The sequence below is a fragment of the Lepisma saccharinum genome, chromosome 1, assembly GCF_977018435.1.
Source record: "Lepisma saccharinum chromosome 1, izLepSacc3.1, whole genome shotgun sequence".
NCBI lineage: Eukaryota > Metazoa > Arthropoda > Insecta > Zygentoma > Lepismatidae > Lepisma > Lepisma saccharinum.
In genome coordinates this window covers 104,199,824-104,215,198 of record NC_139229.1, presented here as the reverse complement: position 1 = coordinate 104,215,198, position 15,375 = coordinate 104,199,824, and the positions used below count along the sequence as shown (strand labels likewise).

The 15,375-nt window shown below is 37.1% G+C and overlaps 1 protein-coding gene across 1 annotated transcript in view; it reads right to left on the bottom strand.

Annotated features, from left to right (window-relative positions):
- Hsc70-5 (Heat shock protein 70 cognate 5) overlaps nucleotides 1-15,375 on the bottom strand; it is a 41,236-nt gene that overhangs the window by 10,264 nt on the left and 15,597 nt on the right. Inside the window, exons 7-10 of the mRNA XM_083135657.1 lie at nucleotides 13,796-13,958; nucleotides 12,379-12,534; nucleotides 9,906-10,052; nucleotides 6,601-6,828 (exon numbers count right to left, since the gene is read on the bottom strand). Of these exons, the coding sequence (XP_082991783.1) occupies nucleotides 6,601-6,828; nucleotides 9,906-10,052; nucleotides 12,379-12,534; nucleotides 13,796-13,958 (694 nt within the window). The remainder of the gene's footprint in view (nucleotides 1-6,600; nucleotides 6,829-9,905; nucleotides 10,053-12,378; nucleotides 12,535-13,795; nucleotides 13,959-15,375) is intronic.

The window sequence follows — 15,375 nt, the reverse complement described above, 5'->3', positions numbered from 1 at the left end:
GCTTTAATTTACCACTCTGGTTTTCCTACGTTTATGGTGATTTTATATACTTGAAATTGTAGATTTTTCAAAATTTATAAGGGGGCTGTAGCGTACGCCAGTGGTTGCGCCTCTGCTCACAAAGAACACTCATGCCCAGGCTCGAAACTGGGACCTTTGGCTTCGTAGTGTGTTGTGTAACCATCCCACCCTAGAGGTCGGCTGGTGAAAGATGTAGAACAGCTTAGTTGGTCAAATTATTATCAAACACTATGAAAATTTGATTGTGTTTCACATTTTGGTTAAAAAGCGACAAAATTTGTAGTTGGATTCTCATTAGATTCCTTTGTGCGTAAAAATTGTGCATACTGGAAACTAGAGGGAAACATTATGAAGCACGATTTATGAAAAAAAGGCTCCCTTAACCCTTAGTACGCCGCACGGTCTGACAAAAGTAAGCCCAGTGTCGCCGAGGCTTTGAGCGGGAAATTTGAATTCGTATACATAATGGAGAAAAATCGTAACAACTCTGGCACTATGGGACCAATCTACTTCGGATAACTTTTGTTTTGCAGGCAATACATCGGTGCATGCAACCATGTAAAATTTGGATGACCCAACCGTGGGGGGGTTACGGGCGGGGGCTGCATCCCCCCAATTTCAATGAAAAAAAAAGAAAAATTTGGAGTTTGCCCCCTCTTCTCCACCTACTTTGGGGAGAAAACCGGAACTTTTGCTTTTTTTTCAAAGAATGGACCTTCCGCAACAGAATGAAACTTGATTCATGTTCGTGGGTGCAATACAATTTGAATAATAAGGCAAAACTTAAAACTCTAGCGAATTTTAGCCAATTTGCATATTATTCATAAAATTGTTATAACTGACACTATGGGACCAATCTACTTCGGATAACTTTTGTTTTGCAGGCAGAACATCAGTGCATGCAACCATGTAAAATTTGGATGAGCCAACCGCGGCGGGTTTACGGGCGGGGGCTGCATCCCCCCAATTTCAATGAAAAAATCATAAAAATATGGAGTTTGCCCCCTCTTCTCCAGCTATTTTGGGTAGAAAACCGGAACTTTTGCTTTTTTTTAAAAGAATGGACCTTCCACAACAGAATGAAACTTGATTCATGTTCGTGGGTGCAATACAATTTGAATAATAAGGCAAAACTTAAAACTCTAGCGAATTTTAGCCAATTTGCATATTATTCATAAAATTGTTATAATTGACACAATGGGACCAATCTACTTCGGATAACTTTTGTTTTGCAGGCAGAACATCAGTGCATGCAACCATGTAAAATTTGGATGCCCCAACCGTGGGGGGGGGGGGTTACGGGCGGGGGCTGCATCCCCCGAATTTCAATGAAAAAATCATAAAAATGTGGAGTTTGCCCCCTCTTCTCCAGCTGCTTTGGGGAGAAAACCCGAACTTTTGCTTTTTTCGTTCGCACTTGCATCTTGTGTAGCTACTGTGAATCTATTTCTCCCTTTTGACTCGGCTCTTTGTGGAAATATGTCCGGAAGGAAACGTTTGTGCGTTAGGGAAATCGATGAGCTGTTATATGATACGAAGTGTTTATGGTGAGGCATTTGTTAGTCCTAACAGAGGAGGGACGGAGCCTTTGCAATCCTTTCTTTTGTCTATACTTCTGGATAGACGCACGCTTTAGACTCATGCTTTTGGCCTCTGGCTATCGTCAAGCTTCATTGCATTTCTAACATAGAGGCGACAGAAAGCTGACAATGCCAAACCTCATCCAATCCCCACTCTCCTTCCCCTACCCCCTAATCCCCGCCACTACTTCAGCTCGATCACCAGGTCTAAACACAAAGAAGAATGTGTGCCTTATCAGTACTAAATCACAGCGTTGGAAGCTTGGAGGAAAACAGCATCGTAAATACCAAGCATTTATTGTGTCTGTCAACTGAAGAGCGAACACGTGTTTGGGTGAGCCCAAACACGTGACATATTCCAAGAAAGGAGGGGGTGGGGGGATTTGGAATTTTCGAAACATGATTGCAAAACATGTTCCCGAACGAACTGTCAGTGTTTCAACCTCAATATACAAATATAAGTGTGGCAAACCCTCGATAATTGTATCTAAAGCTGTTTGTAACATATGTGTTACAGCGGCTACAAGGGACATACAGTCAACTCTCGATTCTACGACCCCGGGTATAACGACCCCCTCGAAGTAACGACCCTTTTCCCGGGAACCGTGAAAAATTTAGAAAAAAGTTGAAAATTTTGGAAAAAAAGTTGAAAAATTGAAGGAAATCGGCCGAAAAATGCGTTTCTTTTCCCCCCCATCATTCCCTTCACGAGCGCTCTACCGCTCACAATTGGGTCTGAACTAAAAATAGACACCACCACACCATGCTTGAGTGATATCCAATAGCACTTAACCTCTGCCCCCCCTCCCTCAAGCGCACCAATGTTACCCCGCACCCGACGGCCGCTACCCAACGTGCCAGGCTTGTTTTGCTATGCTTTCTCTTCGATACGCGAGAAGAGAAGATCGAATGTGCTTGGATGTTATTTTAAATCGACCTTGACTTGTTTCCTTGTCCTAAGAGCTGCTGAAAACTCGCAGGTGAGGAGGGGGGGAGCAGCGCGAAATGACTGCTGGACTTGCAGTCTTTGCCAATGTGTATGGCAGGTCAAGCTCTTTCATCGATAAACACACCACCTTGAGAGATAAGATCGCAGGAATGTTCGAAAATACAGATGCGTGGCGCCTGGAAGTCTGGCCCATCTGTCCAGCTCTGACCTAGAGTTCAGCAGGTTCCCGTGAGTGAGCAACTTTCGGCCTTGTAGCCGACAACTTCCGGTAACCGCTTTCATTCAAAACGTGTTCTTTGTTCCCTGCAACACTTCATAAAAAAGCGAAACTGTTAGAGATAATCAAAGCCACATAGGCGAACTAAAGATCGTCAACCCGCTTAATGCGTTGTCATCCAGGTTTCCACAAAAGTTTACTTCGATCTTACGTGCATCATAACTCCCGTTTCCCCACTTCATACGTTTTCCTAATTGTGTCGTAATATCTGCTATCTGCCAAAAAAGTGTTCCGTTGGCTGACTGACTTCTCCCCTTTTTCCTGTCAGCAAAGGGGGGAGGGGCGATTTTCTTGCTCGTGTGCGCACACGGGCTGATTACAGGCGAGGGTGGAAGTGGACCCACCCCTCTTCCTTTAACGTCTAAAATGGGGCAACCAGTTCTGGATATATTCTTGAAAACGAACAAAAACAGAATAAAAAAATTAACCCTCCTCCCTTTTTCCCAGCTTATTCTCCGCCACTGGTGTGCACGGCAATGTTGATAATTGCAGAATTCAGGTCTATTTTTATGCTGTTGTCTGCATAGGAAATATTACCCGTATTATTGTCTGTTGCATGGTAAAACGTAATGCAAGGGACATTTCTTTCTTCTTTACACTACTGTTAAAAGTTCCGTCTTCGACAGTTTCGTTATCTTTAAAATGCTGGGACTTTTCTCTTCCGCCACCTGTTGCTCGAACTTCCAGCCGGTCTCCTTGTTTTTACGATGCAGCTGGCGCCAGTGTTTTGTCTAGCGTCCGCAAAGCTCTTGCTTGCCGATAACAGCAATGACTCATCCAGAGCGAAGAAAAATGTTATTGTTTTGAATCTCGCAAAGCTGTTTTCATTTGACGATAACGAAATTCGATCTCCAGAAAGGAAAACAAGAGTTAAAACAACTTCGTGTTCTGCGCCTTCTGATAAGCAAAACTGTAAATTTAATTCACATCCGCTTTTCTTCAGAACCATTCATGCGAAGAAAAAAAAAGTGCTCAATGTAGGAATGGTCGCTGAGATCGATTAGAAAGACATTATTCAAGGGGAAAACTTTTGGAGGAGTGGGTGTTTGACATCGGGAATACTCCCAAATCCAACATTAAATCATCGATTAACGTGAGAGTAAATAACAATCTACCATTTTGACATGTAAAAGTGCGCAGTTTCATAAAGCTTGTTTTCAGTTCATTTTATGCTGATTGGCTAATCGGGACTAAATATACAGTTTAAAGTGAAATTCAATTCCAAACCTAAATGACTTTCGACTGGGACGCTGTTTAATGACATCCTAGAATACGCATTGGGTGAAGACAAATCGCAAGTTGCGAGTTTCCTTTTTCACACTGGATTACAATGCAAGTCGAAGAAGGAGTTTGGACTGCTCCCTTGAATGGGGAAGGGTGAATGGAGTTGGTTGAAGCAAAGAAAACGTGTTTTTTATCTTACCAGTTAATTTTGTAACAGACAATGCTCCACTAGACACGTATAAAATCCAACATTCATTCTGCCCGATTATCTCCCGACTTTTGCTGGCGCCAGTGTAACTGGTGTCAAGATTCTTCGAGTTTCGCTTTCAATAAGCGAGAGATTGTTTTCCTTTCCATAGGTCTCGGTGCAAACGGCTTTCTCATGAACTATAATTGTAAGAATTTCCTGGAAAAGCAACGACTGTGCACAATTGAAAGAAAGTAACATAATTTTTTGTGAAAACGTTTTCATGTTCTATTTTCCTTCTCACAACACGCGTCCTGTGCATAACAGGTTGTATAACTACCAGGATAAATGGTGTTACCATCTCCTATGCATCTTTGTGTCCGTTTGAGCTCAGTTTAAGCAGAAAATTGGGGCAAATTCCAATAACGACCCCTTCGAAATAACGACCCTTTTCCCGGGAACTGTGAAAGGTTGTTGAATCGAGAGTTGACTGTACTTTTTTTGTAACATATGTGTTATGGCGGCAAACTAAGGGTTAATCAGCTCTACAGAGAGGCTCAAAGCTGTTGGTACATATTAATCGTCTATTAACATTATCGACCTGTAAATATCGAGTACATACAGTCCCTACTAGACTTTATCTTTGTATTCTTTGGCAGCCCGGAAAGGTAATTTTCAAAATACTGTTATTTGATGTTGCTCGAACTATTCTTGTTCGTTGGAGTTTCAAGATATCATCCTTTTCCTGTTACTTATTGGTTTTGGGGGAGGGGGTCAAGTGTGTGAAAGCGTCAGCCCCCCTATCCCTTGTTTTATCCGGCCCTCTGGATTACTTCCTGCCTTAATCCTTCAAATCTCTCCTTTCACCTCACCCTGGGTGCCAAGCGAGCAGATTATATTTGCGCCGGAATTACAAAAGGGGGGTTTCACATAACAATTTATATTTTTTAGACCCTGGTTCGTTTACACATGTACAGCAAGTGAATAAACAACTGGTTTTAAGTGGACAGTACCGTAGTTCTTGGAATCATAACATTTCTAGTAGGATATATTGGTTTATTATACGTTGTTATATATATACACATAGTTACATACTGCTTCTATGTGTGCATTTACATAATCAACCAATTCCCTTAATTCAACATAATTGCGCACCTATGGCTTACACCATCGGCACTTCCTTTACTGCAGAGTTAGCATAACTATCTCTGCGGGCCTACCCTCAGCTTAAATGATATTCTGTTCATAACAAATGCGTCTCCTTACGCCTTTACTCTTTCTTATGGGCATCAATTATTCAATGCGGAAATATCCACATATTCAAAGCTTTTTCTAAAAGGGGACTTGGGACACCAACAAGGGTTGGCTTACACCAAATGCTACATTATTATATTAAGTCTAGCCACCAAAAGTGGACTAAACCTGAGGAGACGTTCCTCTTCGTCGATCAATGGAGAAACACTGTTTTTTGATAAAACCCACTGGCCTTTTTTTATAGTCGGGGTAAATGTTCATGGACGTGGACCCCGTAGCATTGGAAAAATTCCACTGCCAACGGTCTTTGGTAAGACCAACTGGGGAGATAAAAAACAGGGGAATGTAATATCCAGTAAAGCACACTGCAATAAGCACATACACTTACATGCAATAATAACATAAAAGTACACTCATGGAAACATATTACTTAACCCTACACCTTGTTACTTACGTGAAATTTAGAAGATTTCGCACTTCCGCATTGCACAATTTAATGGTTCAATCCTATTAATTTCGAAGATCCACTGGGGTACCCTTTTGTGAATGAAGACAGTGGATCTTCGAAATTAATAGGATTGAACCATTAAATTGTGCAATGCGGAAGTGCGAAATCTTCTAAATTTCACGTAAGTAATTTTAAACCACGTTTACCGCAACCATCATGAATTCTACACCTTGTAGCTGGCCAGCAATTAATTAATACAATATACCAAAACCAGTAATGGTCAATCCGACCATTACAAGTGCACCCTGCTATATCTGCAAATGTGACAATATATTAAAAACTTGCCCCCTCTGGGATTGACTTTGCCCCCCCTACTAAGAATTCCTAACTACGGGCCTGCTTATCAACACAGCAGCTCTGGGGCTCACCAAGACTCAAATAAATGGGCACCTGGGGCAACCCTGGAGGGTGAAGGCAGCTGGAGCATGGTGCTGATCACACCACCTCCAAAATGGCTGAGATTGAAGAATGTGCCCCCCCAATCCCCCTATATATGCCTCATGGCATGGTGCAAAGTACACGGGGAACTTTCCTTAAACATCCCTGAAATAAGAAGAAACGTAATCTTGAGTATCAGAGTCACAGGAAATACAAACTCACCTGACTCTTCTTTGTGGGAATGGTTGTATTTCTGGATATCAACCGTGTGAAAACTCCTCCCAGTGTTTCGATTCCTAGGGACAAGGGAGTGACATCCAAAAGAAGCACATCTGTGACATCACCAGCCAACACACCACCTTGGACTGCAGCACCAACAGCAACAGCTTCATCTGGATTCACAGACCTACTTGGTTGGCGGCCAAATATATCCTGCACTGTGGTTTGGACCTAGAAAAATAAAGCAATTGCATATTCTCCAAGTTGCTAATTTTCAGTGTAGAGGTGGTTCAATATTTTTAGTAAGGATGGGATATGAAATATGCGTTATTTCTACAAAATTTTGAATTTTCAAAATGCAAGCTGGGAGCACTAAAAGTAGGGCCACATATTTATGGTGAATAAAAGATCTAGATTTTGGTACAAAAACTGGGCACATTTCTGGATCAAAAGTTGTATATAAAATGGCATTTCACTATTAAAATGGTGAATATAATCCCAAATTGATTTAAAACTACATATTACACAAAATAAACATTTCCTTTCGAATAGCACATTTATGTAGTTATCAGGGTGTTAGGTTTATTCCTGTGTAAAGGAGCTCACTTTTGCTTCCCAAATTTTTAGAGTATAACGTTTTCTCCATGATTTTGCATAACTCACAGGATAATTCAGACTTCAGAAAGTATTGCATGGGAAAATAAACTTACATTTCATATTTAAGTTTATTTTGGATTTTACAGTTCATTTCGCATCATTTCATAAAGCACAGTAGGAAAATGTACAAACCATTTAAAAACATGGGAAATGAACATCACAGCATGATATTTCATATTTCTGTCAAAAGCAAAATATGCATGTCTCTAGTTCTAAGTAAAGACTGGTGTTTGCTTATTGCTTATACTAAATACAGAACTTCAAAGAAATATCAGATTACATAAACATACGACAAGAGATTTCAAACAGCTGTGTGCTTCCCTAATGGTACACTGGTAAAGTATTATCAAAGGGTTTCAGAGGAGGCACATGGTGATTCAGATACCACTTTAAACTGTAGGTCTGCCCCCTGATTAAACTATATGTACATAAAATGGACTACACACATTCATGGAGATGCAGTAATTGCAAAAAGTCAAAGAAACCTTAGAGTCTTCGCCTCCCCTCATCCTCCATGACTAACTGACAAATTTTTATCCTTTTTCACACACTACTCAGTGAAAATATCAAGCAAAAGGAATTTTCATTGCAATTGAGGGGGAAACCCACCCTTTTTTTTTTGCTGAAAAATTAATTTAGAGGGTTAAATTTTTAATGCCACATTTTTATTGCATAATGCAAGAATAAAGCAAAGTTGTGTGTGTTAAAGATGAACTCTAATGGATGCTGGCTGGCATACTGTGTCAACAAGAGTCACAGAAAAGTGGTAAGTGGTAGGGGAAGGTATTGTTGACTCCGCTACCTAAGAACAGTTGAGTAGCACATACATCAAAAGCAGAGGCGTGCATGTAACCGGTGTTACCGCAGGTAACAGAAAAACTTAAAGAAATAAAAAAGTTTTTTTTCCTTAATAAAATAACAACATTGTTAAATAAGTTAACAGAGTTGAGTGTATATTGAACAGGATAGTTTTTCTGCAGCCAACAGATTCTTCATCATTTGTAGAGTTTTTGTAATACAATTATTGCAAACTCTCATTCAGAGGATCAACCTACCTCAAAATCAGAAATAAAACAGTACATTGCTGAACCAACGATTCCACATGACCAGGATCTGCTTTTGTTTTGGAAATTCAAAAATGAGTATCCAAACCTGAAGCAAGTGGTGAGAAAATATTTGGGCATACCTGCTGCATCAGTATTCAGTGAACGAGTGTTCAGTGTTGCTGGACAGATTTGCGATAAGAGAAGAAGTAGGTTACTTCCAGAAGTGCTTCCAAAACTCATGTTTCTGAAGTTGAATCTACCAGCATTAAATTTACAACATTAAGAACAGGAATTCATTTTGCATTTCAAAGAACTGCTTGTGTACTAATGTCAAATCTCTTGAGAATCTATGTTCTTCTTAAAGGTTCACATAACCACTTCTTTTAGATGCAAATGTACATTTGCATCTCTTGAGACTATGATATGCAATAGAAATGTACATAGCAAATTTATTTGTGGTGCAAGCTGAATGAACATCAGGACAATGAGAACAAGTTATATACATATTTTTAAAAAACGTCAATAGGTTTAGATATCAAAGTGATAATGTGAAGAAAGACATTATGCATCACAATCTTGGGTCTATCCATGAATACACTGGCCACTATTTGTACCATTTAGCTTGATAAGTCACAACATTTGTCAAAAATGTATAGGAACTGCGGCAATCAAACACATTTCTTTATCAGAGGTTCAGCCATTGCTGGCGATGATGAAAAGTGGAATTTCGGACAAAGTTTGTCATCATAACACAGTATGCCAGTTTCTTAAAATATTAAAACAAGTGAAATATAGGCAATCAAATAAAACATTGAAGGTGAAATTTGGTGTCAACTGCTTATATATGATGATTCAGATAAAAGTACCGAATATCAAGGTTCTCTTATCAACAACAAAAAAAGATAAATAGATAAATAAGACATTTACTTTCGAAATTACGTCCAAACTTTCAAATCCATATTCGCATGCAGGAAAGACTGTTTGAACCACTGTTTCCTATCTTAAATTATTTGATTATTTAATTAGACGTAAGTGAGTTACTAACTTTTTTCACTAAACTTACTTGTAGAGGTTCTATTAAATTTCATGGAAAAACTCAGTAACTTGCTTACTTTTTATTCTTATCAACCACATCTTTTATTCCCCAAACACGAATTTAATTATTTGGTTGTAACTATAGGTATCTTAGCAACTTCTAGGTTTATGAACCCTTCCCTCTGTCATCCCCCTCTACTGGCTATGAACTTTAACCTTAAAATTGTTCACACATACATGGGGAAACAAATTTGAAAAAAAAAATGGTTGCTTCATTATAAAAGATTATTACTAGCCAGTTGCAAAATATAACATTAAAAACTTAAAAATTTGTCCACAAATGACAAACATTCATTGGTTATTAAACATCTATAACGAAAATTATCCAACCAAAAGCCAGCCACCACCCCAACTCATCTTGTCAGAAGGAATTCCCCATCTTTTCCACGTATTGCCAAATAAATTTTCACACCTTTAAAGCATTGTTGTAACTTAATTTAAACTTGCTTCATTCTTGAAGAGAAATATGGAAATGGCTTAAGAACACACCACTTAAAATAAGGTAATTACCTTTGGCATTCTTGTCATTCCTCCAACCAAGATAACTTCTCCAATATCAGATTTGTTGACTTCTGCATCTTGCAAGGCTTTCTGGCATGGCGAAACTGTCTTCTTGATCAAATCACCGACTAGATTTTCTAATTTTGCTCTGGATAACTAGGTAAAAGAATTTTTTTAAAAATAATATATACCTTTCACATTATATTAATACATTGTGCAGTATAAATATTTTGAAAGAAGTGTTTTGTGCAGGATATCACAGTAGGGTGTTAGCAAGTATCCAAAAATAGTAAATAATTCATACCATTCATTCAAATTAAGCATAGATAACAAAATGTATACACATTATTCCTCACACACATTGATGTCTAATTCTCAATACAAACAATTTATTAAAGCAAGTCAGCAGCAGTTTGGTAAATAAAAATTGGTACCTCCATGCTCAGTGATTTGTTTCCACACAGCAGTTTTAAGAGACGAAAAATATTGCACATGTGCAACATCATTGCATGTGTCAAAGTACCACTTACTATGTACATTCTTTACAATTACAATATTTACTTGGATGCACCTACAACATTAACATTCTTGACATAAGTAACAGAATGCGTGTTGCAATTCAATTCCACTCCCATTTGTAACAAATTTGTCCCCTCAGTCATCCTTATCTGCGTCAAAGATATAAAGTAATCTAAGTTTAAAACCACTGTACCATGTCACCTTCCTTATCCACCTGTATATACTTTTATAATTCATCAAATAATAACCATGTTTTATTCTTAAAGGTTTGCATTACCACTTTTTATAGTTGCAAAATAATCTAAGTTATTTTCAGTGGTTTTTATTTTTTTTTGTGAAGTTTCGTCCTGGTTTCCCAGAACTTTTTTCAAGCTTACCCTAGATACACATACAAAACACAACCTCACATGGCTAGATACTCTACACTTCTGGATAATGTTTTGTTTTGTACTAATTTCGAAGTATTAGCAGCCATTAAATTAAGATACTTAATGTCTAAGATTACTCAGTCTATGTGCTCAGTATTCATTTCAACATAACATCATTCAGAGACGAAAAATAATCCAGCATCACTGCACATAGTTACAAACTACAATGTATAAATCGTTAATCTCTATTCACACAAGAAATCATTGAGAACAAATAAAAAAATGCATATTAGTTATGGCAGAGCAAATAAAACTTGAGCTGATGTCACCATTGATGCCAAAAGCTCTTGTTGATTCTTTCTGAACAAATTATTACGGTGTAGCTATAGCTACAGGACTTTTTAAATCTACCAGTCTTGCTTCAAATTCATTTTTCAACTGGCGCTGAATTAATGAAATGTGCATATTTGGTACATTTCCTTTGATGGTTTGAACCAACAAAAATGTCCATCATTTTGGTATACTCTGGTGCATATCCAGTTACCAGAAAAATATTGTCGGGTATCAATAATTACTAAACCAATACTTCCCACCCCACCACCTGATTTTGGTCATGAAAATATACATACAAAAAATCACCAAACATGCCAAAAAAAGTTACAATTGTTCATAACAAATACCTACATAAAAAACGAGGTAACCATCATATTTGCACTTGATTTTTGTTATTTTACATCACTTTCTTGCCACTTTTACCTCTTCATGACAAGATTTGATCATGGTGAGTTGATCATTCAACTCTCTACGCTGCCAGTGCAGCAGAAAGAAAGAGGACAGGTAACAAAAGTTCACACAAAAATGACACAGAAAAGGTTCAGAACCAAAATAAATACACGAATAGAAACACACACATAGAACTCAGAGGCACTAGACCGTCACATGCAGAACAAAATAAATAAAATTTGTGGGTACAGAATGTGTAGAATTTGGAAAATGCAGAGAAATAAACAAAATTATAGATCAAACTAGATGCCTAATGCCTCAATATAGGTTCATTAGTGTTGCAAGATGTGCTCAGTATTGGTGTTCAACACAACACACTTCAGAGACGAAAAATAAACACATCATTGCACATGGATGTTATTTACTGTAGCATAAAGGTTTATATTGAACCATATTTATTCCTTTAATTTCCACAATATTGCCAAAGTGGTGAATAGAGAGCTCAATGGCAGAAACACTTGGAGACAAGAGTATAGGTACTCTCTACACAGTGCTAGATTAGGTAAGATAAAACTAAGCAACGGGTAATATTTAATTAAGACTGCATGCTACTAAAGAACGATTACATTCAAGACCTGTAATGAAGAACTTCCTTCCCTTTTTTGTGTAAAATATTTCTTATTCTTTATATATCTGCAGGAAGCATAAGATGTTGAGGCGACACTGTGTCTAAAATACACTTTTCATCTACTATATAATTCTGCGCAGAACCCGAGCAAAAATATCTTGGTAAATACAGGTATCTTGATCAAGATTATACTATGCTCAACTCTTGTAATCTACAACTACCATTACACTAGCAAAATACGTACTTTGAGATTCATATGTTTTGGGCCTGAAGAATCCATGGTCAGATACGGTAAATTAATATCTGTTTGAAGTGAAGAGGAGAGTTCGATTTTAGCTTTCTCTGCAGCCTCCTTCAACCGCTGCATTGCCATAGGATCTTTTGTTACATCTATTCCTTGCTGTGAAGAAAGTAAATTGTATATTTTACATATACAACGATTATTGCATACTTAATACAGAGGCACAAAATTACAAGCAAGCAAACAAAATCATTACAGGAAATGTGTAATCATGTAGAGAAAACAATCTGAAAGTAAGAAAATAATAGTATGTAAAATTCCAATGCTGAAGTAATAAACAATGGATTTTGTGACTGACTTAGAGGGCTACATATATGTCATTTCTATTATTATTAAAACGTGAAGAGGAAATAACACAAAGACTGGACAAATAACCTGTTTCACACTACATGAAGAAAGAACCAGAGGGAAAACTTACGGTTATTTTGAGTACAAAAATTTTCAGCCAGTTTTCAATGGTTAAGTATAAGATCTAATCTGATCTACCCATTTAATTTTATGTGAAGATGGGACAAAGATGTTTCTGAAATTTTCTACTGACAATAAAAGTTGAAGAAGGGAACAATTAAAAGTTGTGTTCAGAATATACAGTATGTAATTGATTGATTGATTTGATTTACTTCACATAACTTTTCTGCCACTTTTAACTAATTGTGAAGATGAGGATGAATGGTGATAAGATGAAATGGATGGATGTGGATGACACAAGCCCAATAGATGACACAAAATGAATATTGAAACGGCAGCAATTTAGTTATGAAATTTACTTGTCACAAATGTTGGTGCAAAACAAAAGTAAGAATTACACATATTTCCCAGACAATTCAATGGATGGAGTGCTCTAAGGGATTTATGTGATCCACATGAAATACTCTTTAACTTTGGAAAAATACTGGCTCATACGGTTAATTCAATTTGAAACAATTCTTTCAGTCAATGATACATCGGCATGTGCATAGACCTAGTGTTAGGAATATAAATGTATAATTGTGATATCTGGTTTTGCAAAATTTATAATATCCATCCAAAGAAGGTGAATGAATCATTCGGATTACTTTCTACTCTTCAATTTTCTACTTTTTTTTTTTATTAGATGAGCATGATATAAGTTATAATTATTTTAGTTATTAGTACATTATCGGTGTGAGAAAAAATAGCAGCTCTGCATCCCTAACAAAAAAAAAGTATAAATCCAAGCTTACAGATTCAACTAATTTTCAATGTGAGAAGAGTGACTAGGAACTGAATTTTCTTCTTAATTTTCATGTAGGAAAAAGTGTGTCACAATTAGTGAAAAGAACTAAAGAAAATAAACATCATTACATATGAAGCTATAGGTGCATTGGAAAAAGGCACATACCTCTTTTTTGAATTCTGCAACTAAGTAATTTACAAGCAAATTGTCAAAATCTTCTCCACCAAGGAATGTATCTCCATTTGTAGACTTTACTTCAAATACACCCTTCTGTATTTCTAGAATTGAAATATCAAACGTTCCACCTCCCAAGTCATATACAGCAATCCTACAGAGAAAACAACAAAAATTACAATTCTTCTTGTCAAATACCATTACTTAATTACCATTCAAAGGATTTTAACATTACAACATGCTCAGAATTTTGTTTCCACACAATAATATTAAGAGACGAAAAATACAGACATCACAGCATGTAAAAATATTAATCATGGTAAATAATCACAATTACTGTATATACTGTGTTCTGTGGCCCTTTCGGACATCCGCAGAGCAGCTGTAAGTTCAGTGACATAGTTAATGCATAGAGTAATATAGGGATGTGCCGAAGCCGATTACAGATGTATGAAAATCGACCGAAATTGACACATCGGCATCGGTATCGGCAAAAATCCGATTTTTAAACCGGTACAGATTATACTAGAGTTTTTACCTTCTAATAAGTTTTATATTCTAGTTTTGTAAGATTTATTGAAAATTTGGTTATGATTCGTCATTATTGTAGTTTTTTTGTAATAAAATTATTGCAAACTCATTCAGAGGATGAACCTAACTATAAATCGGAAATAAAACGGTACATTGCTGAACCAAGATCTGCTGTTGTATTGGAAATTCAAAAATGAATATTCAAACCTGAAGCAAGTCCTGAGAAAATACTTGGGCATACCTGCTGCATCAGTATTCGGTGATTGAGTGTTCAGTGTTGCTGAACAGATTTGCGATAATAGAAGAAGTAGGTTCCTTCCTGAAGTGCTTCCAAATCTCGTGTTTCTGAAGTTGAATCTGGCAGAACAGGAATTCATTTTGCATTTCAAAGAACTGCTAGTGTACTAATGTTTAATCTCTTGAGAATCCATGTTCTTCTTAAAGGTTCACATAACATTTTGTAGATGCAAATGTACATTCGCATCTCTTGAGAATATATATGTATATACATATGATATGCAATAGAAATGTACATAGCAAATTTATTTTTGTCATGCTGAAAATAACATCCCATTTCTGTTTAATAATCTTATGTATCGGAATCGGTTAAATATCGGCATCGGTTTCAAAAATTATCGGTGAGGGCATCGGTAAATTTTCAGCTTCGTCACATCCCTAGAGTAATATATTTTATATTATCTAACTTGCTAGAGCAGAAACCACCATAATTCTATTCTATTTCTGTTGTTATCTCTCTTTTCTGCCTAACTGTGACGTTAATTGCGACGATAAGGAACTATGGTGAATTGAAAGAACAAACCCCATCCATGCATGGGTAGAATTCGAAACTGGGACCTATAGCTTTGTAGCATGTATGCCAGTAACATTTTGAACTGGTTCCCATACCAAAGCTGATTACTACTCTTACCGAGAACGATGCTTGAAAATTGTTACAATGGAAAGTAGATGAAATATTATTGTGTAAGTATTCCACTCCAATTATATGAATCAACTTCAGGGTGGATAAAAATCAGGATTTT